The sequence below is a fragment of the Pan paniscus genome, chromosome 1, assembly GCF_029289425.2.
Source record: "Pan paniscus chromosome 1, NHGRI_mPanPan1-v2.0_pri, whole genome shotgun sequence".
Taxonomy (NCBI): domain Eukaryota; kingdom Metazoa; phylum Chordata; class Mammalia; order Primates; family Hominidae; genus Pan; species Pan paniscus.
The window spans coordinates 161,463,854-161,489,031 of NC_073249.2; the positions used below are offsets into that span (position 1 = coordinate 161,463,854).

The window sequence follows — 25,178 nt, forward strand, 5'->3', positions numbered from 1 at the left end:
CCATGGTGAAACCTCGTCTCTACTAAAAATACAAAAAATTAGCCGGGCGTGGTGGTGTGTGCCTGTAATCCCATCTACTCGGGGGGCTGAGGCAGGAGAATTGCTTGAACCCGGGAGGCGGAAGTTGCAGTGAGCCAAGATGACGCCATTGCACTCCAGCCTGGGCAACGAGTGAAACTCCGTCTCAAAAAAAAAAAAAAAAAAAAAAGGAATCAGGTGTACTAGAGGAATACATGTGCGTAGTAAGTTTTTTATACATCTATAAAATCTATATAGGAAACAGGATGCCATGATGAAGAATTTCTTTCTGAGGCACCTCTAGGTTTTGCCCACACAAATTAATGATTAAAATGCAAATACTAAACTGACATTGCAAATGGGATTTAAAACACACACACACACGCACACACACACCCCATCACCACCAGAAGGCATCAAGATTAGCATTCCAAACCTTTTATTTCCTTGTTTTGTTTACTTAGTACCAACCAAGTCATCCAGTACCTTCCCATCATTAAGTTAAAAAGGATATGCCATTATCAGCAATAATAATTCTTTCTTTTCTATTTCTCCCTTCTATTTTTACACAGTAACCCACTCCACTGAGGTGGAAGTTAGACGGTTTTGCTAATACGTTCTATCTGATTTCCTTTAAGCTCTGATCCTAGTCTTACATCCAATTAAGACGCAGAAGTAGGTATCAGAACTTCAACCTTATTGCTAATCAAACCCACAAACCCTTATGACTACCTACCACATGCAAGGCACCACACCAGGGGACAGAGACTGAAAGATGCATTATCTATCCTCAAGAAACTTAAGGTCTGTTAGAGAAACAGGAATATATTTTTTCAAAAAGGTAATTACCTAATATTTTAGTCTCTATTTTGCCTTTTATTATGATTATTTATTTGTTCTTCCAACATCATGTCCCAAGTGATTATTCTCTTCAGAATAGATGTTCAATAAATATTTGTTAAGCCCAAAGGCAGTATTTTTTTTATTTTCACAAGAGATTGGCGACGCCTTGCAGAAACCCGGGGGAAGTACCCCGAGGATTTGCAGGTGGGCAATCTGACCTCCCAAAGCAGACATCTGAGTGTCACCTATATTCTGTCCTATGTGAAAACGGTGAGTTGATTCAGTAACAGTGAAATGATCATTGCTTTCCCAACAAGGAGAGGAGAAAATTCTTTCCACTCACTAGTACAATACAGGCCAAAATGAGAAATGTAACCACAAAACAAAGGAGTACCAACTGGCCTAAACTGGGTGATAAACATCGTGTTCTAATCAGCTCATCAGAAACAGAAAACTGGATCCAAAACTGCCAAGCTGCCAAGTATGAACACCCACGTCCATAGGACACAAAGGGTAGTACTCTTATTAAAACAATAATTTCAAAGTATTAAAATCAGGAAAACATATAGCCTTATGACACTATCACTGTGCATCAAAGAAACTTTGATGGGAAAATGAGTTAATTCATTTTATATTTAATATTGGAAAGATAGATAGCACCTACCATGTGCCGGTAATTCTTTTAGGCACTATGGATGCATTAATGAACAAAACAAAATTCCCTGCCTTTGTGGAATTCATGTTCTAATAGAGAGAGATAGATAACAAAAAAATGTAACACATAAGTTAATTACTGCATATACTGGAAGTTACTAAGCACAACAGAAAGGGGAATGTAGAGTAGGGCAGGGAGATGAGTTGCAATTTGAAATGGAGGAATCAGAGTAGACTCCACTGAGAAGGTGACATTTGAGCAAAGACTTGAAGGAAGTGAAGGACTTAGCCACGCAGATGCCTGGGGAAGAGTATGAGGCAGAGGAAACAGCCAGTGCAACAGCAAAGAGGCCAGTACAGCTGGAATGCAGAGAGTAAAGTGGGAGAGAATGGGAAATGAGGTCACCGGCACTGAGATGCTAGAGCATACAGAGCCTACACAGGCCATTTCAAGGACTTTGGTTTTCATGCTGAGTAAAATGGGGAGGCATTTTGAGCAGAGCAATGACATGACTTAACATTTTAAATGAGTGAGAAAACCAACTCTACTCTACATTCCTGCATCTTTTCTCCTACAGGTAGTCAACATCCAATCAGGAGACTCTCTCAAGTGAGCATGACTCATAGGTAAGAGGGGAATTTCTTGTATATTGTCCTGACGATGCACTTCAAATAGTTTGAGATTAAAGACTAGTTGGAAATGAACCACAAAAGTTGTTCCTGGACTCTTTTTTAGTCAAGTTTCAGTTTCACCAGTGTTGCAAAAGTCATCTTCCTTTTGCATTGGCATGGTTTCCCAAAGTCAACTGATGACTGGACTGCATTCTCCAAGCAAGCTCAGGATGCCTTCAACAATATGTCACCTTCTAGGTTGTGGCCAATAATGTTCAATAGACTTCAACATCAGGAATGAGCTACAACTCTCTGGCTCAAAGTTATTTATCCCTCACTGCGGACCTCCGGTTTTAATCAATGTTACCTAAGTGACACACTTTTATAAATGGATGTGATTATTATTACTCTTTCTATACAACCTAAGTCTCTAACATAGAAATATAATTTGGGCCACATATGTAATTTCATATTTCCTAGCAGTCACATTTTAAAAAGTAAAAAGACACTATTGAAATTATTTTTAATAATATAGTTTATTTAACCCAGTATGTTCAATATATTATGTTAATAAATTATCAATATAAACATATTGATGAGATGTTTCACATGCCCTTTTTGTACTAAGTTTTGAAATCTGCTATGTATTTTATACTTGGAGTGTATCTCAAATCAGACTAGCCACATGTAGAGTCATCAACAGCCGCACGTAACTAGTGGCTATCATATCCCAAACTTTGTTCTTTGGAATACCAATTTTGTGGACTACTAACATATTTTATTTATTTAAGACATATTTTCCCACATTTCAAAGATTTCTCTAACCAAGAAGTATCTTCCAGTCATTTCATAGTGGCAGTGTTTTTTTCTTTCTTATTGGTACATAAAATAATTATATGTCCTACAATCAAGGGTCATTTATGATTCTGTCCATGTAGCTCTAACGCAAAAAAGGATACCATAGTCAAACAGGAAAGCAGAGCAAAACAAAGTTAATCAGGTTTCTGTCCTGTAAGACAGCCCAGAGCTTTTGATATGTTAAGGTGAGTTGTTAATTTCAAAAAACAGAGATGTGTGAGGAAGCTTTTATCAAAAAAGCACCCACAGGGTGCTTTTATATATGAGCACTTACTGATATCTTGCAGAAAACTATGTTCCACTGAACACAGTATAAAATATTTCCTTACCATGTACTGTGGGCGAAGGACTTCTTGTGGGCTGGAGAAAGGGGTCACTGGAAGCGCTGGATGTGTTCAGAAAAGAACCCAGCAAATCCTGACCTGATGGTTTAGAAGGTGCTCCAAATGGGTCAAAGGTGGCACCTAGAAAACAACAGGAAAATATATTTATTTGTCCCATGAGTTCATTCACTAAATGTCAAAGAATTGTCACTTCCTGTAGGGCTAACAGTGGACTCCAAGAATTTCCTATCTTTGTGGACAAAGGAGTAGTCTGGACTTATCTGTTGGATGAACTACAGTCGATACCATTGCTGCTACACAAGGCTAATCTGCCCAGCAGATGTTAGGAGAGCATTATGCCAATGAAGTCTTAGCTGAAAAGGTATTAAGCCATATATCCCACCTCGGTTTTAAGAGCAGGATTTATTTGTTATCTAGCCTTATCCCTTCTTACCATACTTAGTACATTTAAAATATCAATTTATGTTAAACTAGGGGCATTCTCCAATAACTAAAACTGCCCAACACCACAAGACAAGAGCTCAAAATTTAGTCTTTGCAACAATGCTAATATGTAACTATTATCCCCATTTTACAACTGAGAAGATTTTTCAATAATGTTACACAGACAGTTAAGTCCTGGGATTCAAATCCAGGTCTTTAACTCTAGACTTGGTGTTCTTTCTACTTCCTCTTGGGGGGATAGAATACTTGCATTCTAGACCTGGGTATGCCACTAATCCAGTGGGTATCCTCTGACAGGTCAATCAATACATCTAAGCCTCAGTTTCATTGTCTATAACATGAGGCACAGAATTAACTGATGTCTAAGGCCCCTTCTGGCACTGGAATGCCACTAGCTGCCTGAAACTATGATGAATGAAATCATGAGAGTCACACCAGGTGCACAGTCTTAAAATGCAATTATCGAGTACTGTGCTATCTTGGATCTTGGAAACTGTTTTCCTGACAGAGCTTTTTTTCACTTTGGCAAGTTAAAACTGTATGGAAGGAAGTGAAGTACAGATGAAATAGCATTGGCATAGGATTCAAGGCACCTGAGTTCACATCCTGGGTCCACCAATAGCTAACATTGGAGCTTGAGCCTCAACACCAATACTCTTTAATTCTGAGACCCACACTCATGAAGGATGCCTCCAGCTGAACTATCACAAGTCAAGACCAGCCCAGAGCCTTCTGGGAAGGATACGCTTGGGGGAAAAAAATGTTCCTATAGGATACTATAGGCCTGAAGAGTTGAGACATTTCTCTTTACCCTTCCTAATGTGAAGTCATCTTGGTTAATGGTGACAGGACCAAGGGGCAGCTAATTTGAGTGGGTTCTTCAGGAGCTGTGCTGGATCTCTGCTTACCCAACTACACTGTCTTATAAATGTCAAAAAATCCTAGATGACTCATAGTAGAAGGTTTGAGTCTCTGGCAATGAGACAGTGAAACTAACAGAGCCTCAAGGGGCTCAAACTCCTTACCTAGTACCAACTGCTCTGTTCTAGGAAGCTGTGCTTCTGGCATGAGTCACTTAAACATATTTTCAAATAACCAAACACTTCTCTGGATAGCCCACATATATTCAGAAAACTATAACTTCAGGAAGGCATTATAGGAAAACAAAGGGAAAGCTCTAGAGTCAAATAACCTAGGTTTGGACACTGGCCTTATCAATTACTAGTCATATAAACCTATGCTACTGATTTAATTCTATGCTTCCATTTCCTCAACTATAAAATGGGAATAAAAATAGCACTTATTTATTGAGTTTCTATGAGAATTAAATAATGTTTAGTATTAAATTCCATGTCTGGCAAATAGTAAATACCTCATAAATATTAGCTATTTTTATCAATAATAATTCATCAATCAGTATGTTTAAGCAGACTAATGCAGCTCAGGGGTTGAAGCGCTAAACAAAGAAAATTAGAAGTAAGAGTGTGAAACTCAAACGTCCACTCTTACACTACCTTAGTGTGCTACCCAAATGGACAATATTTCTATTTTCTCTTATGCTCTCAATTTAAATAAAGATACAGACCTCCTCTAAAGGACTTACAGTGAAATCAGAAAAGTCTAGCTTATTAGGAAAGTTCAATTCCACCTATTTGGCCCAAAGGTTAGAATTCAAATCTGAGAGGCACAGTGCAACATAGAAAAAATTACCTTCTCCCACTCTTAGGGTTGGAGACGCAGAGGTGGAGGTGGCAGAGCGGCGTGGTGTTGACTGGGTAGACGCAGGTCCACTAGGATGAAACACATCTTCCACTCCTGACTGTCCAGCCTGGGTGGGACCAGCTGCACCTCCACCCCCAAACAGGTCACTCAGTAGTTCAGAATTGGTGGGAGGAGCCGCTGGCGGAGAGAAGCTGTTACTCACTGCAGACCCTTCCAGGCCCAAAAGGTCCACATCCTCAGGGGGTGGAGGGGCTGCTGGCTCCTGCTGCTTTTTGCTGGGCTTCTTGACTCCATGAGGCTTGTCACCATTGGCATTGCCATGCGGACTGGAAAGTGTCAGAAGTTCATCATCAGATTGCTCACTTTCCTGATTCACTAGGGCAGCGTGGTCCTCCTCACAGAATGACTTCTCCGATTTCTGATCTGAGGAAGGCCAGTATACCATAAGAGATTAGTTGCTGACCACAGCATTGTTGGTTTTTGTTATAATATATGTACATAATTCCAGAAAGACAGAAGGATTCAGCCCTGAGCAAACAGTGTTTTTAGACCCTAATCAGTGGAACACTTGATGTATTTCACGTTACATTCAACTACCACTTGTTGAGCATCTGAGAGGCAGTAGAGCGTAGGAGTAAGGAGCAGGAACTCTGGAGCCAGCCTAGGACTGAATCTCAGCTTCACTACTCACTGGCTGTATGACACTGGGCAAGTTACTTTACTTCTCTGTGCCTTGGTTTCCTCCTCAGCAAAGTGGGGATAACAAATTGTACCTAACGGCCGGGCGTGGTGGTTCACACCTGTAATCCCAGCACTTTAGAAGGCTGAGATAGGATCACTTGAGGTAAGGAGTTTGAAACCAGCTTGGCCAACACAGTGAAAACCCTGTCTCTACTAATAATATAAAAATTAGCTGCACATGGTGGCGTGTGCCTGTAATCCCAGCTACTCGGGAGGCTGAGGCATGAGAATTGCTTGAACCCGGGAGGTAGAGGTTGCAATGAGCCAAGATCATGCCATTGTACTCCAGCCTGGGCTACAGAGTGAAACTGTGTCTAAATAAATAAATAGTACCTAACTCACAGGCTACTGTGAGAAATACATGAGATGATATTATAAATCACTCCAATCAATAGTAAGTAGTACCTAAGTGTTGATTTTTTTTTTCAGGCACTATGCTAGGTGCTTTGGCCAGGGAGGATAGTACAAACCATTATCTGCTAGTCATTTGCTGACACTTTTCACTGTCTTTACTTCTCCATGTGTTCTGTAGCCAAAAGCAAATCCTTTCTCTAACAGTCTGGAGCAGAAGTGAACCACACATTTAAAAAGTGAAAAGAAGAGCTCTGCTGTGAAAGGTCCTTGTACCAGCTTGAAAGGGGTACTTTCAGCACAAAAGGAGCAGCAGGAAAGAGGCCTCCTCTGGGGAAGGAGTGACCTTCTAAGCCCTCCCTGAGATAGATCTTCCCACAAAAATTTGATATTTAATGCCAGATAGACCCACATTCCAAGTCAAGTATGGATCCACATCCTTTATTCCAAATTATAAAATGTAATAAGCTATGAAAAGGAAAAGATTTTCCCAAGTTTGGCATGAATTCAGTTGGTGGAAAACTGACAGACGTGAATATGAAGATACTTATAGTCTTCACTTATCTCACTTAGGGCTATTGTTTATATGTTCTACTGCAGAAATATTAATATGTTTGATTATAGGTTATTATCTGAGATATCACTTGGGATGTCAAGTTACATCAGTTTATGTAGCATATCATCCTTCTAAAATCCAAAAAGTTCTGCATTCCTAAACATACCTGGCTCTGAGAGGTTCAGACAAGAGACTGTGCATCTATACTAAAACCTATTTCAGAGTCTACAGGAATTATCTCTAAATTATTTACTAAAATGACAGTGGAGAGGTAAGAGTGAAGTTGTATTAAAAGCCCTCGCTGTGAGGAAAATAAGAGGTAAGAAAGGCCAACAGGGGATAAGAAATCTACCTACTGTCCAGATACCACTGGGTTTTCCAAATTTGAGGATTTGCTAGTTCCATTTCTCAAAAGAAAATTCTGAAAGTGAGTCTTTCAATTCAAAGGAATTTTATGAACAACTTTTTCATCAAACTGAAGCCTGCAGGCAATGGGAATATTATCTTACATTCACACAACAGAGGAAGGTCAATCAGGATAATTTCAGATAAACCATACCATAGCCAGTTTCCCACGCCTTTCATACCCAAACACTGACTACCCACGTCTACACTGAATCTCACAGTTAGCCTCAGCCAGCTCTAATGCAAGGATAGCCAATGGGTATTGATTAGGATGCCAACGTCAGGCTACTGCTGGCAGCAGCTGGAAGTGTTATATTGAGAAGGATTCTGAAAATATCTCCAGGTTTGAGAGAAAAGAACCTAGTAATCGAGCCCTTATTTCTGTTATGGCTGTTAAAGCAAGAGCAGAGATATACAGGCCAAGTGTTTGCTTTCTCTGCAGCAGGGTAAGCTCAGTTCTGCCCTGCTAGTGGTTAAGGCTCCCTGGGGGGAATGCTGATTTTATATTTTTATAATATTTAGTTGACAGCGGAAGATAGAATCCTGTGTTAATCTCATTACAGAGGCAGCAGTCTAAAGGGAGATCATAAACAAATCACACTTATTTGTCAGTCCAGGAAAGACGTGACCAAAAACACAGCAGAGAGAAGGGAGAATTCAGTTTAAAATGGCCTTTTGCATCAGTCTAAGAGCATCTATTGAGTTGAAAGTAGGGAAGTTGCCTGATTTGAAAAGGGAATGAATTGGAAGGATGTAAACTTGAATGATGTCTTTTAAAAAATTTTTGAGAGATGGAGTTTTGCTCTGTCACCCAGAATGCAGTGCAGTGGCGCAATCATAGCTCACTGCAACCTTGAACTCCTGGGCTCAAGCAGTCTTCCTGCCTTAACCTCTGACATAGCTAGGACTACAGGCATTTGCCACCACTCCCACCTAATTTTTAAAAATTTTTTGTTGAGATAGGGTCTCACTATATTGCCTGAGCTGGTCTTGAACTCCTGGCCTTCCTATCCTGGCCTTCCAAAGTGCTGGGCTTACAGGTGGGAGTCCGTGTGCCTGGATTGAATGACCTCTAAGTGCTGCTTTAATGCAGTCTGCTTCTAGGGCCAACATCTTTACAGAAGAAATACATAATCATCAAACCATGTGACTTAAAGAAACACTTGTAAATACCTTGCCAACAGAGAGAGGCAAAGAAACCACTTTGTCCGTAATGCCTGGGGTTGTCTGGAGGGATATCTATTGGAGCCTGTCCTGCAAGACAAAAAGACCATGTAGCATCAATGAGACACAGGAAATAAATAACAGAGAGGCTTCATCCTGAAAAACAAAATCATCAGGTGACTCATACCTCCTAAGGCCAGCGTATCTTGATGTTCCTGGTGAGAAGAGAAGAGGATGCTGGGATTGACATCTTTTGTGCAGTAATGTTCCCATGGTGGAGTTAAGTCTATTACTTTGTCATGGGGCTGTAGTTCTACATCCAGTGTCACCTGAAATAGCTGAGGATATTTTTCTGGTACATCACATGCATCTAACTCAGGCCTAAATAGGGATTTAAAAAAGATATATTCAGTGAAAAACAATGGAACTGGTACGATGTTTGGCACAGAAGTCATCTTAGGTTGACTCTTAGGTTAAATCTAAGTCTCATTTCTAAAAAAGACTCAGTCATAACCAGATAAGTTACTTTATTTTTCTGAGCTTCAGTTTCCTAATCTAGAGAAAAGAGGAGAATAATGCCTGCTCAACAAATTTGAATGCTACTGCATGTAAAAGCATTCTGGAAAGCAGGGCTGATGTGACTGGCACGGCAAAATCCATTATTAAAATAGGGCAATAGGCCCACAGCCACTGTCCTGAGCCCTTGAACATCTACTCCTATCCTGGCCCCAGCAACTCCATCCCGGCTCTAGCCACCCCCACACCTGCGTTCACCTAGACCACACTATGAGATAGGTTAATGTCAGTGCAGAAAGTTCCTCCAGAAGCCTGCTTCAGTGCTATAGCAGGGCATCTATTCTGATGCGTCATTGCTGATACCATACCACTGATTAAACTGCCATCCCCACTGGAAAACACAAGGGGATACACAGATGCAAAGGATCAAAAGCAGTGATACTTTGTCCCGCTTTGTTTACCCTTATTCCCTCACACAGAATTTTAGAACTTTCTGTTTGAAGTCTTTGGTCCCTTTGTACTTCTGAAGATAAATCATATTCAACTGAAAGCTTTAGAATGCCCACAGCCTCTCTGTGCTACTGAGTGACACTCAGTAGTCCAGCAGCACAGGATTCCAGGGGATGCTACAGCCTAGTGCCATTGAGCCTCAGCACTTCACAGCTAATTTGATTCAAACAGACTTTTGGCCCAACCAGTACTTACTTGGTGAACTTTAAAACTGTTGTGTCCAGTGGTATGAATCCAGTGTGAAACTGAAGCTGGAATATCTGTGTGTTGGTCACCTAAAAATACATGAGAGAAGCACATTACAATCAATCAGCGAAAAGGGAATCTGATCAAAAGATTAGATTTTGGGGAGACATGCACCTTCAACTGTTTCAATATCTGAATTTGTGTTTACTATGGATATTAAATGACCTCCCCAGTTAGAATAGGCTCAGCTTCATTTCCAGCCTCTCCTCTACTTGAACTCTGCCTTGGCAAACCATTTTCTCACCCGCTAAATACTATGTTCTTGCACACAGGCATACTTTGACTCATTGCATTCCTTCTACCCAGGATGCCCTGTTCCAACCCAATGAATTCATCCTTTAGGGCATGTCTTGAAAGTTCATATTCTCTCTGTAGCCTTTCTAGGCCACTGCTGGCTAAAACAAACTGCTCCCATTATAACACCTCATCCTCCCTCTAATATGGTATCATGCATATTTGTACTTGTATAGATTTCCCTTGTGAAATTGAGTCCCTTAAAGGCAGAGACATAGTCTTACTCTTGTCAATCCTAAAAACTTCAGCAATGGCTGGCACAAAGCACTCACTTAGCCAATATGTGATGAATCAAAACACAATTACTTGCCACATTATTCCTAATAGCAAAAAATGGCAATATCCCAAATGTTCACCAACTGATGATTATTAACTGAGATTATCAACTAAGATTAATACATTGTGACATTACAATGGAACAATATTTGGCCATGTAAGATAATGAAGTACTGACACATACTATAACACAATAAGCTTCTAAGTGAGAGAAGGAAGCCTCAAAAGGCCACATATTGTATGATTCCATTAAATAAAATGTCCCAAATAGACAAATCCATAGAGGCAGAATGTAGATCAGTGGTTGCCAGGAGATGGAGGAGAGGGAATAGGAAGTGACTGCTATAGGTACAGGGTATCTTTTGTGAGTGATGAAAATGTTCTGGAATTAGTGGTAATGTTTGCACAACCTTTTGAATAGACTAAAAACAACTGCATTGTACACTTTAAAAGGGTGACTTTTATGTTATGTGGTTTTATCTCAGTTTTTCAAAATTGAAAAAATACAATCCCTTAATTCCACATCCTCAGTAGAAATCTCTTCCCTTACACTGATCCAAATGGGGCACTATAAGAAAAGCACAGGCTTCTAAAGAGCATGGTTTGCTAAGAGTTCCAAGGCTGTCAACCTCTGGCACAGACATCATGCCAAGGACTTTGGGCAAGTCACAACCTCTTTGAGTCTCAGTTCCTCCCCTGTAAGATGAAGGAGATGAGCTAAGCAATCTTTAAAGGCTCTTTTTCATTCTAAAACTACAAGTGACTGAAGCCAAAAGTGATGGGGAGAAAAGATTCAGAAATACTCCTATTGAAGACTCAGATGAACTTATGCCATGATTCTTCCAAAAACCATACCTTAGCCTGTAGCCGGCTCCCAATGGTTGACCTCAAGTGATACATGGAAACAACCACGTCTCCTTGCACAGTGATGTTCAAGGGAATGAAGATTTTTCCATCTTGGACACGATATTCTCTGTAAACACAGACCAAAATATACATTGAAAGAGAGTCCAATCTGGTACAATCACACAGACACAGGTATAGTTCTCTGTGGCTCTGGCCCAGAGGCCTGTTTGCCCAGGCCCAGACCCAGAAACTATTTCCTATCTTGAACAAAAACAGGAGTGCAGCCAGTGCCAACTGGTTGTGCAGTAGGATGGTGCTGGTCTAATGCCAGGCCCCCTCTCTGCATCCCATCTGGACTGCAATTGCCCATGCCTGCTTTGCAGATCTCATTTTCCTCAAATGCATCTAGCCCCCATGTATTTGCCTTTTCTTAACTTTAAATTAATACTAAAAGCAGAGATAAAGGGAACAAAAAATCCACTGGAGATCAGGATACAAACAGAAATGTCTTGCTCTGTGAAAGTCTTGGATGCCAGTCCTCAAACTCAATCTATTCCAAACTAATTTCATGTTATGTTACCACCCACTCCCTTCTCTCCACATCCCCTATGACCACCCACTGGCACCTGCTCTTTATTATGGATTCTGTAACTTCTTTAATTATATCACCGTCTACCTAGTTGCTCACTTAGAAACCTCATTCATCAGTGATTCTTCCATTACCCCTCACCTAATCCCATCAAGGCCATCTCCTTCTTCAATGACCAGGTGTCCTATGTTCCCCTTGGTCTTAATCCTCTATACAGCTTATGCTAGTCCCTTAGCCTATATCAAGGTTTCATTTGAAAAAGGGCCATAACATCCCCTGATTTACTTGTACTTTTCTATGATTACCACTGATGTTGAACATTTTTTATATATCAGCTATTTCACAATGATATAGTCTTGCAGGAAGAATATGATTCAACTCATTCCTGCTCATTTACATGAGAATTGAGAAGTACACAGGAAGAAGTAAACTATCATGACTTACTTCATTCGTTCAAAATCTGTGCAAGTCGAATATATTTTGGTTTCTCCAATGAGTACATCACAGTAAGGGCGACATCCATTCCTCTGTTTGTTGAAAAAGGGTATTGGACTGACAGTGATCGACTTAATTGTGAGAGGCTTGAAGTGAGGGCGGTAGGGCTTGTCTGCCAGTAGGTCACACATATAGCCCAGGTATCTGAAACAGAAGGTTGGCACTCTCTTGGGGCCCATCACATCAGGAGAAGCAAGCAATCAATATTTGCTATGAAGATTCTTCTTGCAAATTACTGTTATAATAAAAACTTATTCTATCAATTTCTTAAATATTAACTAGCAAAAGATAATGCGACCAATAATTTAGGAAAGATTTTATCTACTGAGATTGCTGTACTTCCCCAATGAACTGATAATGGGGTACTTATTAAATCAAAAAGCTTATGGGAATTTTATAGTACTTCAATATTTGAACATCTATTCCTATTTTATCTAGCAGATCCAATTTATCAGCTAAAATTTGGCTTTGGATAAATTTTAAATTTTATCATCAGAAGCACTTTTAATCCAAAAAATTAAGGAGATGTAGTTTTTAAAAAAATGAAGAAATTGTGATAAAAGAAAAATGAATGTTATCTAAAAACAGTTTTCTTTTTTATTCCATTTTTCAAATTATCTTTTGTAATCTTTTATTTCTATATCAGAGTTACATGAAAAAGTGAATTTTAAAACGCTTTATTCTATATGTATTTTTGCATTTCCCTTTGTTAAATCAGGTTTCCCACAGGAGGATCACCAGTGATAAGTATAACCAGCTACTGCTGTTTTTCAATAAAGACCTGTATAATAAAACAAAAAGGGACTGGTCTTAGAGCTTGGGATCAAGAATGCTATTCTGGCTATGTCCACTGGGCATTAGACCTGAGGCAAATCACAACCTGTCTTGAGTCCCAGTTTCCTCACCTGTAAAATGAGGGAAGTTGGATATAAGTATTCTTTAAAGTTTCCTTCTAGTTTTAACATCATAAATTTTCGTATGGGGGCTTACAAACTGAATGACAATCTAATATCCTAATCCAATTCAGTTTTTCCATAGTTCAGGATAATGCCAGATTGATGTGGTTTGGCTGTGTCCCCATCCAAATCTCATCTTGAATTGTAGCTCCCATAATCCCCACGTGTTGTGGGAGGGATCCGGTGGGAGGTAATTGAATCATGGGGGTGGGTTTTCCCATGCTGTTCTCATGATAGTGAATAAGTCTCATGAGACCTGATGGTTTCATAAAGGGCAGTTTCCCTGCACACGCTCTCTTCCCTGCCACCATGTAAGATGTGCCTTTGCTCCTTCTTCCCCTTCCACCATGATTGTGAGGCTTACCCAGCCATGTGGAACTGTGAATCCATTGAAACTCTTTTTCTTTATAAATTACCCAGTCTCAAGTAGTTCTTCATAGCAATATTAAAATGGACTAATACAGAGATAAAGTAAAAGAAACTTATGAAAGGATTTGTAAGGCAGATTTAAAACAGTACATGATACCAATTAGACTACATCTGTGCCTACCCTGCATCTAGCTTACTTTACCTCCTATGGGATGGTGAAAGTCCAATTCCTGGTCGCTTTGCATATAGCAATCGAATGGCTGGGCCAGGAGTAGAGTAGAGATTACAGAAAATGAACATAGCACCAACCAGAATTGATGATGCCGCCCGTCCATCCTGTCAAAGAAAATGCATAAAATCATTATGAACATGATCAAATCAGCCATTCTCCATTGAAAATGGCAGAATTTGCAATTAAGAGACAGAGAGAGGAGAAATCCTCTTAACTGTGGGTGCTTTTCATTTAAAAATTATTCACTTGAAAACCAAAATTTGTTTCAGCTTTTTAAATCAAAGGCAGCAAGGAAAGACTTATCCTTAGAATAAAATTGACTCTAATCTGAGAAGCCCAATTTGATTTGTATATATTTGGTGAAAAATAATATAATCTTCAAAGTAATTTTGGACTTGTTGAATTAATAGTTGAAGTCTCTTGGTTTAGGACTGGAAGTAATGAGCTCACAGGTTAGGTAAATACTGCTTGTTGGGATATGGCATATATGTATCTCATGCAAAGTATGTTCCTAGATTCGTATAAAATAAAGAACCTTCACCAGATTCAACTTCATTCAATGTAGAAATAAATCTGTTGTGGACTGAATGTTTGCATGCCCCAGAATTCATATGCTGAAATCCTAACCCCAATGTGATGGTATTAGGAGGTGGAGCTCTGGGGAGGTAATGAGGTAGGGAGAGTAGAGATCTCATGAATGGGAATTGTGCCCTTATAAGAACAGACAAAAGAGCTTGCTCTCATCTCCCTCTGCCCTTGGCCATGTGAAAAACAAGAAGACAGCCATCTGCCACCCCAGAAGCAGGACCTCACCAGACATTACAAGTGCAGGCACCTTGGTTGGGCACAGTGCCTCATGTCTGTAATCCCAGCACTTTGAGAGGCCAAGGCGAGCAGATTGCCTAAGCTCAGGAGGTCGAGACCAGCCTGGGCAACATGGTGAAACCCCATCTCTTCGAAAAGAAAAAAAGAAAGAAAAGAACTGCAGTCACCTTGATCTTGGACTTTCCAGCCTCCAGAACTACATTCCTGTTGTTTAAGCCACCCGGTCTATGGTATATTTATTATAGCAGCTCAAGCTAATTAAGACAAAATTCAGTAACATCCCTGACAGATGTGACCTAGCTTCTTCTAGAACACTTTAAGTGACAGGGAGATTACTCATACTTGAAGTAGCCCATTCCAGTTTACAGAGCTCTTCCTTATACTGAATATGTTGAGTTGACTTTCATTCCTCCATAGCTTCCACTAAATGACCCTCATCCTTTTGTGAGGACAAAAAATAAACCTACTCCTTTCTCCCTATGGCAGTCCTTCACATATGTGAAATACCCTCCCTTTCTATCAATGCTTCTATTTCCCTTTTAAAACAAACTCAATCCCTTCTATTCTTCCTCATTTGATATTCCATTTTAAGAGACATCATCATTTAGCACATTTCTTCTAAACAAATTCAAGTTTTAAAATGACAACCTTAAATGTGCTGCCCAGATGTGAAATGAAAGATATGAGATATATTCTGACCAAACTAGAGAAGAAATATCATCTTCTTTATTCTGGACACTATGCTTTTATTAACATAACCCCAGCCCAAGCTAGTATAAATGTAGGCTAAGTAACAACATAAGCTTTTATTATTCTCTCTATCCACTAAAACCCCTAGATTTTTTCCAGATGACATGTTAAGGTAATGTGCAAATATGTTTTAATTTTTTAAAACCAGAATTCAGGACTTTACATTTATCTTGTATTTAATTTCATATTATTAATTTTTGTTAAGTGACCAACCTACAAGAACTTTTAAAATCCAAATTCACTAGGTGACCCTTATAATTCTAAGAAAATTGATAAGCTGAATTTCCACATCTTCATCAAAGTTGTTGATTAAAATGAATAACTAAATAAAACCTTCTCCCAGGAGAAAGGTGATCCATTAATCACCTACCTTTGGAAGCAGATATTCAACCTCAACTCAACTAAATATATAACAACCTAGCCAAATTTCTCAATCTTGACTAGAAAAAACTAAGAAATATCTTGCAGGACTCCAATAAACTATCTCAACTAGTCTATTAGTCATGTGAAATGTTCTGTTGGTTTGATATGTGCTCATAACAAACCAATGGAGATTACTTTTTTGCTAAGAGTTTAAAATCATCTGTGCAAAACTTTCTCAGAATTGTGCCTTGAATTACCATCAGGTTCACAAGCCTACAACTTTCCAGGATCAACCTCCTTCCATACTTTGGGAAAAAATCTCCTCTCTTCATTTGCCTGGCACCTCTCCTTCCTGTTTCTTCATATTACAAATGAAATCCATAATTGCTTCTCCAAGTGCTTTCGGTATTGTGTCACATAATTTAAGCCTTGAGAGTGAATTAATTTGAAGGATTGTGAGGCTCTCATACTATCTTGCTACCTACCAGCTTTGTCTTAAACATCATTGTTACGTTCTTCCTAGTTTGACATTTGTTCCCTCTGATAAAGAAAACAGAATAAAGGAGTTAAGATTATACCACATGCTTCAAGAATTTGTTGTTGTTCTTATTCCAAACACAGTTTTAAAAAAAGGATATTTTTCTTAATCTGATTTATTTTCAGAATTTAGCCTTCCTGACACTCTTTTCACAGATCCATGGCTCTTGGATATGTAGCCTCTCTTTTTACCTGTGATGCAGGTCTTTTAAAAACTTTTGGTTTTTTATTAAAAGACTAGTATAGCCTATTGTTATTATCTTTTTTTTTTTTTTTGAGAGGGAATCCTACTCTGTTGCCCAGACTGGAGTGCACTGGCACGATCTCAGCCCACTGCAACCTCCGCCTCCCAGGTTCAAGCAATTCTCCTGCCTCAGTCTCCCCAGTAGCTGGAATTACAGGTGCACAGCACCACATCTGGCTAACTTTTTACATTTTTGGTAGAGATGGGGTTTCACCATGTTGGCCAGGCTGGTCTCGAACTCCTGACCTCAAGTGATCCACCCGCCTCGGTCTCCCAAAGTGCTGGAATTATAGGCATGAGCCACCATGCCCAACTATGCTTATTATTTTTAATATAATAACCAGTAGCATATTAAGATAAAAATAAGAGGCCTGGTGGGGTCACGCCTGTAATCCCAGCACTTTGGGAGGCCGAGGCGGGCAGATCATGAGGTCAAGAGATCGAGACCATCCTGGCCAACATGGTGAAAACCCGTCTCTACTAAAAATACAAAAATTAGCTGGGTGTGGTGGTGCATGCCTGTAGTCCCAGCTATTCGGGAGGCTGAGGCAGGAGAATCACTCAAACCCGGGAGGCGGAGGTTGCAGTGAGCCGAGATTGTGCCACTGCACTCCAGCCTGGCAACAGAGCAAGACTCCATCCCCAAAAAAAAAAAACAAAAAACTCCCTCCCCCAGCTTCAATTCCATTTCCCAAAGACATGGTATTCATTTCCAACATATGCATGTCCTTTTTGAGTGAGCTTATTGAGCACCCTGTAGAACCATAATCTTTTGTTTGCCTCTTCTTTTTTCTTCTTCATTGGGTTTTTATTCTTTATGAAGAATCACTGGAACTGGGAGTTTCTGGTCTCCACTGAGCCATCTTTCCTCCATCAAGTTGTCAGATGTAGGCTCTCTGAACTTACAGAAAATTCTTGAGTAAAGAGAAAATCACCAAGGTCTTTAAGGTTGCTTAGTCCCTAAAAGTAATCTGTTCTGTTACACCATCTGCTGTGCCTTGGAAAGGAAAATCCTTTGGTCTTTAACATTAAATTCTTACAAACACCAAGTGTTATCCCTTTATTGCCAAGAGTTTGGAGATGTGAAGTAAAAAGAAAGAAAAAATGTTCTTCAACTTTCTTTCCTGTTTTAGCCAACTGGCTCTCAAGAAAGGACAGGGGGTTGGGAATCATCAAGTAATACTATAGCAAAAACATATACACTAAAGTTTATAGAAGCTTTAAAATTTATAGAAGCTTTGAAATTTCCAGTATTAATGCTCAGATTCCATTTGTGTATTCAATCACTTATTGAAGCCTTTTATGCCTGCAGTACGAAAGTTTAAAAAAAGGCATGGTTCTTTCCTGCAAGATTACAATAGTCTAGTGGGAAAATATGCAGGAGAAGAGCTTACTATGACACAGAGTATTAAAAGCCACAAAAGACATTTAGATATAATGGGAATGTCTGTATTGTGAAAATACTCAAGAGTCAGAAGGATTTTACTGAAAGTTGAGTTGTAAAGGACAGGCAAGAGTTCTGAGAAGAGTTAGGGAAAGGAACTCTAGGAAGTCAATGGTCAGAAAAACCATTAGTCTCCCTGGGAATGCTCTAAAATACAGTCAATCTATGTGACTTCTTACAAGGACATAGGTATCTTTTTTCTTTTATTTTTATTCAAACACAAACAGGAAGAAAAAATAAATATGCCAATATGTTAATGTTAACTTTATTCACACAAAAGTCAATGGCATTTTTAGCTGTGCACACACTACTCCTGTTTCTACCTCCTTTATAATACTTAGCACATTCTAGAGTCCCCACACTATGTGAGTTGTGTATACATCTGCCTTTCCCACTAGTAGTCAAGCTTTAAGTCAAGAATAATAAATCCCTTTCTTATTTTTACAACTCTCACATTACCCAATTCCTAAATATGGGCTCAGTAAATCCTATTGAACTCAAATGTTACCTGTCTACCATTGTGTACAGGCTCATCCATATTTGACCAAACCAAACCATCACCACCAACAACAAAAGGTTACTCACCAAGCAGTGGACAACACAGACATTTTTGGGATTCTGCAGTAGCCAGTTATACATATTCCGACACACAGCAAAAAGGTTGTGCAGACTGGGAGCCTGCCTAATGGGCCAACTGCATTCTGAGACCTAAGGGAACACAGCAAAAGGAAATTAATTCCTCCAGCAACTTCCTCTTCATAAGCAGGTTATCACACCAACCAACATCTTCTGGAAGTGATACCACATCCTCTCTTAATATAGATAGGAACAGTGGGAACAGGGTCCAAATGCATGAAGAAGAGGGTGTTTAACACAGCAATTTTTTAAATTAAAGAATTCTCATTCAGTAAAGGTATGAAAACACATTTTGAAGCACATTTTAAATTAAACTAGACCATTTCAAATACATCCTTGGATTTTTTTCTATTCTGTGAGGTTACATAGAATTTCATTTCTATTAAGCATAAAATGTTTTGACCTCCCCCCAAATGTTTAATTATAGGGTTATAAGTCCTGCACCATCTCTAATTTATCCCAGCTCTCGTGATAACATGAAAAGTGCTATAGAGTGAGCCAAAGGCAGGCTTGTGCATGGATCTATTTTTTTTCTCTTTTAATCAAAGGACACAACTTACAGGGGAAACCCTTGGCATTTTCATTCATTTAACATGCATTTTTTTTCACACATTATGGATCATCAACTAAGTTATAGGAATATTGCTTGGCTCTGATCCATGCAACAATCATCTAAGACAGGTATTAATATAATCCCCATTTTGCAGATGAGAAAACTGACTCTCAGAGGTTATCCAGAGTCACACTGCTGCTCAGCGTCAGCACTGCAGCCCAGATCTTCTGAATATAAATCATGTTACAACAGCACACTGGCTGACATTATCACTTGCCTCAAAATACTGTTAAGGCATGATCCCCAGTTGATTACATATTTACTAATCTAGCTAAGAAACAACAAGGAGAAGCTTAGAGTTGGACAAACTTCATAACCTCTTTAAGCCTTTCTTCATAAAATGTGGTGAACAGTACCTCTTACATAACTCACAGGATACTACATGAACATGTACTTCAAGAGCTTAGCTCAGTATCTGACACACCCAGAGTGATAATAAATGTTGGCAATTATTATCATTTTATCGGGTAACTGCCAGTGCAAAGCCCTGCAGTCAGGACTGGCCATGTTTGAAAAAAATGAAGTCCTTCATGGTGAGAGTGTAGACTGAAGGGCCAGATCATACAGTCTTGTTAAGGAGCTGGGAGAATATTTAAGAAGGAGAATGACTCTCAGATCTACATTTCCAAAGATCTTTCAGGCTCCAGTATGGAGAACAGAAATGGATAACAAGAGCCTAAAGGTAGGAAGACCAGTCAGGAGGTTGGTGAGGAGTGTCAATAAGGGATGATAGTGGCTAAGGCTAGCTGAGTAGCAGTGGGGTACAAACACACTTGAGGGACTCAGGAGATAGAGAGGTGGTGGGACACCTGGACATAAGACAGGTGATACATGGTGGCAGTGTGTGCATGTGGAGGGGTGTACTGAAGAGTGTGTCAGGGGAGGGAGAGGAAAGAGTCAAGCCTGAACTCCAGGTTTCCAGCTTGAATGGCTGGATAGAAGGATACAAGAAGTGCTATTTCCTGAGATATGGAATTCTGCAGAAAGAAGAGGCTTCATACAGATGATGTCAGAATGTGCTCTGCAATCCCAAATGTCTCGAATTCCTTCTATTTGACCATGGGAAAGGGAGGCAGGAGGAATTTGTTTGATTAGCCCTTTTCTGGTAATCAGATAATAAATAATCAAAATACGACTAGGAAATTATCTGTGCTCTTGGTAGAGCTGACATCTAAAAGCAAACACATTGAGTTTCTCTCTCTGGGGCTGCCAAGAAAGCCCATTCTTTTTTGTTAATTTGTAACTTTTTTCTACAAGATGACTGTGGGGCAAATGTCAGGAGACCTTCCAGGTTACCCACTTTCATATACCTTTAGGAGAGACAAGTATGGTTTATTAAACAAGTATTTGAAATGTTTGGCATAGCTCCCAAACAGTCCAGGGTGATCTAGTATTGGCCTCTGTCAATTTAAACTTTATGATGCCTTGCCCCTTTTACCCAACATGATTCAGGACTGTTTCTGGTCTAATCTTTACCCACATATATATTCCCCATTGACGTGTTTGTTTTCAAGGAACGGAAATGACTTACTGACTAAAAATACAGAATAACTGGGAAGATACATTTTGCTGTCAGAGGAATCATAAAATGTACATTTGTACAAGCTCCTTTCTGTCTGCAATGTATTTTCTTCTCTTGGTAAACTCCAATTCATCTTTTAAAACCCAGGTTCAAGATCTAATAGGCCTTATTGACATTTACTGAATATTTTACCCAACTGCTGCAGGATTTATATTCTTTTCATTAGCACATGGAACATTTTCTAGAATAGACCATAGTCCACAAAATGAGTCTGTACAAATTCAAAAACACAGAAATTGGCCAGGTGCGGTGGCTCACGCCTATAATCCCAACACTTTGGGAGGCCTAGGCAGGCAGATCACGAGGTCAGGAGTTCAAGACCAGCCTGGCCAACACAGTGAAACTCTACTAAAAACACAAAAAATTAGCTGGGCATGGTGCCAGGCGCCAGTAATCCCAGCTACTCAGGAGGCTGAGGCAGGAGAATCACTTGAACCTGGGAGGTGGAGGTTGCAGTGAACTGAGATCACGCCATTGCACTCTAGCCCAGGCAACAGTGCAAGACTTCGTCTCAAAAAAATAAAATAAATAAATAAATAAATAAATAAAATAGAAATCATACCAAGCATCTTCTCTGACCACAATGGAATAAAACTTTACAACTAAATAACAAAAGGAACCTTGGAAAATACATAAACACATGGAAATTAAACAACCAATGAGTCAATGAAGAAATTAGGAAGGAAATTTAAATTTCTTGAAACAAATTAAAATGGAAATATACAAAAACATATGGGATACGGCAAAAGAAGTACTAAGAGGAAAGTTTATAGCAATAAACACCTATATCGAAAAAGTAGAAAGACTTCAAATTAACAACCTAACAATACACCTCAAGGAACTGGAAAAGCAAGAACAAACTAAAGCCAAAATTACTAGAAGGAAAGAAATAATAAAGACCAGAGCAAAAATTAAGAAAATTGAAACTAAAAAGAAAAAAAGTTTGACAAAATAAAAGGTTGCTTTTTTTGAAACAATATACAAAATCAATAAACCTCTAGGTAAGCTAAGAAAAAGAGAGAGAAGACCCAAATAAATAAAGCCAGGAATGAAAAAGGAGACCTAACAACTGAGACCTCAGAAATACAAAGACTCATAAGAGACGGCTACTATGAACAATTATATACCAAACAAATCAGAAAACTTAGAAGAAATGGATAAATGCCTGGACACATACAACCTACCAAGATTGAACCATGAAGAAATAGAAAACCTCAACAAACCAGTAACAAGTAATGAGATTGAGGCTGTATAAAAATTCTCCTATCAAAGAAAGGCCCAGGTCCTGACGGATTCACTGCTGTATTCTACCAAATATTTAAAAAAGAATGAATATTAATCCTACTCAAACTATTTTTTAAAAATGGAAGAAGAGGAAATACTTTCGAACTCATTCTACAAAGCCAGCATTACCTGATACTAAAACTAGAGAAGGATATAACAAAGAAGGAAAACTACAAGCCAGTATCACTGAAGAACACAGATACAAAAATCCTCAACCAAATACTTGCAAAACAAATGCAACAACACATTAAATAGATCATTCACCATTATCAATAAAGATTCACTTCATGGCCAGGCATGGTGGCTCACGCCTGTAATCCCAGCACTTCAGGAGGCTGAGGCAGGCGGATCACGAGGTCAGGAGATCGAGACCATCCTGGCTAACACAGTGAAATCCCGTCTCTACTAAAAATACAAAAAAATTAGCCAGGCGTGGTGTCAGGTGCCTGTAGTCCGAGTTACTCGGGAGGCTGACGCAGAAGAATGGCGTGAACCCATGAGGCGGAGCTTGCAGTGAGCCGAGATCGCACGACTCACTCCAGCCTGGGTGACAGAGCGAGACTCCGTCTCCAAAAAAAAAAAAAAAAGTTTTACTTCATTGGTACAAGGATGGCTCAATATATGCAAATCAATAAATGTTATATACCACATGAATAGAATCAAGAACAAAAAATACGTGATTATTTCAATAGATGCTGAAAAAGTATGTGATAAAATTCAACATCCCTTTATGATAAAAATCCTCATGAGGCCAGGCTCGGCAGCTCACGCCTATAATCCCAGCACTTTGGGAGGCTGAAACAGGCAGATGACTTGAGGTCATGAGTTTGAGACCAGCCATGGCCAACATGATGAAACCCCGTCTCTACCAAAAATACAAAAATTAACCGGGCATAGTGGTAGGTGCCTGTAATCCCAGCTACTTGGGAGGCTGAGGCAGGAGAACTGCTTGAATCCAGGAGGCGGAGGTTGCAGTGAGTCAAGATCACTACACTCCAGCCTGGGTGACAGCAAAACTCCGTTTCAAAAAAAAAAAAAATCCTCATGAAAATAGATACAGAAGGAACATACCTCAAAATAATAATGGCCATCTATGACAAATCCATGGCTAACATCGTATTGAATGGAGGAAAATTGAAGGCCTTTCCTCTAAAGAATGGAACACAACAACGATACCCACTTTCGCCACTATTATTCAACATAATACTGGAAGTCCTGGCCAGAGCAATTAGGCAAAAAAAGAAATAAAGGACATCTAAATTGGAAAGGAAGAAGTCAAATTACCCTTGTTCGAACTCAACATGATCTTATGGCTAGAAAAACCTAAACACTCCACCAAAAAAACTGTTAGAACTGACAAACGAATTCAGTAAAGTTGCAGAATACAAAACCAACATGCATAAATCAACAGCATTCATATTTACTAACAGCCAACAATCTGAAAAAGAAATCAAGAAACCAATGCCATTTCCAATAGCTACAAAAAATATAAAATACCTGGGAATCAATCTAACCAAAGAAGTGAAAGATCTACACAAGAAGAACTGTAAAACTCTGATGAAAGAAATAGAAGAGAACACAAAAAAAGGAAAGGTATTCCATGCTCATGGATTAGAAGAAATAATATTGTTAAAATGGCAATACTACCCAAAGCAATGTACAGATTCAATGCAATCTCTATCAAAATACCAATGACATTCTTCACAGAAATAAAAAAAAAAACCCTAAAATGTATGTGGAACCACAAAAGACTCCAAATAGCCAAAGCCACCCTGAGCAAAAAGAACAAAGTTAGAGGCATCACATCATCTGACTTCAAAGTTTTTTACAAAGCTACCGTAACCAAAACAGCATGGTACTGGCATAAAAACAGGCACATGGACTAATGGAACAAAATAGAGAACCCAGATATAAGTCCACGCATTTACCACCAATTCATCTTTGACAAAGATTCTAAGAACTTACAGTGGGAGAGGACAGTCTTTTCCATAGATGGTGCTGGGAAAAGTGGGTAACTATATGCAGAAAAATGAAAATAGACCTATATCTCTAACTATATATAAAAATCAAATAAAATTGATTAAAAACTTGAATCCAAAACCCAAAAATATAAAATGACTAGAAGAAAACATTAGAGAAATGTTCCAGGACATTGATCTGGACAAAAATTTCTTGTGGAAGACCTCAAAAGCACACACAACCAAAGCAAAAATACACAATTGGGACTATATGAAGCTAAACAGCTTCTGCAAAGCAAAGCAAACAATCAATAAAGTGAAGAGACAACCCACTGAATGGCATGAAATACTTGTGAACTATTCATTTGACAAGAAATTAATAACCAGAATATATAAGGAGCTCAAACAACTCAACAGTAAAAAAAAAAAAAAAAAACAACAAATTAAAAACTGGGCAAAAGAGTTGAAGAGAATTAACAGATCTTCAAAAGAAGACATAGAAATGGCATACAGTTATATGAAAAAATGTCCAACATCACTAATCAGAGAAATGCAAATCAAAATCACAATATAGTGTCATCTCACTTCAGTTAAAATAGTTTGTATCAAAAAGGCAGGTAATACCAGATGCTGGTGAAAATGTGAGAAAAGGGAACTCTTATACAATGTAGGTGGGAAGGTAAATTAGTACAATCACCATAGAGAACAGTATGAAGGTTCCATATGACCCAGCAATTCCACTACTGGGTATATATCCAAAAGAAAGGAAATCAATATATCGAATATAAAGCTGCACTCCCATGTTTATTGCAGCACTATTCACAATAGCCAAAATATGGAATCAACCTAAGTGCCTACCAACGGATGAATGAATAAATAAAATGTGGTATACATATACAAT

The 25,178-nt window shown here is 39.0% G+C and overlaps 1 protein-coding gene across 5 annotated transcripts in view; it reads right to left on the reverse strand.

The window, feature by feature from the left end:
• Window positions 1-25,178, reverse strand: part of DNAJC6 (DnaJ heat shock protein family (Hsp40) member C6) — a 161,213-nt gene that overhangs the window by 17,255 nt on the left and 118,780 nt on the right. For all 5 annotated transcript variants that reach the window (XM_008958946.4, XM_008958948.3, XM_003806937.4 and 2 more), the window contains 9 exons: window positions 18,790-18,912; window positions 14,012-14,145; window positions 12,434-12,628; window positions 11,410-11,527; window positions 9,934-10,013; window positions 8,900-9,093; window positions 8,722-8,802; window positions 5,484-5,918; window positions 3,315-3,449 (listed from right to left, as the gene is read on the reverse strand). In XM_008958946.4, the coding sequence (XP_008957194.1) occupies window positions 3,315-3,449; window positions 5,484-5,918; window positions 8,722-8,802; window positions 8,900-9,093; window positions 9,934-10,013; window positions 11,410-11,527; window positions 12,434-12,628; window positions 14,012-14,145; window positions 18,790-18,912 (1,495 nt within the window). The remainder of the gene's footprint in view (window positions 1-3,314; window positions 3,450-5,483; window positions 5,919-8,721; window positions 8,803-8,899; window positions 9,094-9,933; window positions 10,014-11,409; window positions 11,528-12,433; window positions 12,629-14,011; window positions 14,146-18,789; window positions 18,913-25,178) is intronic.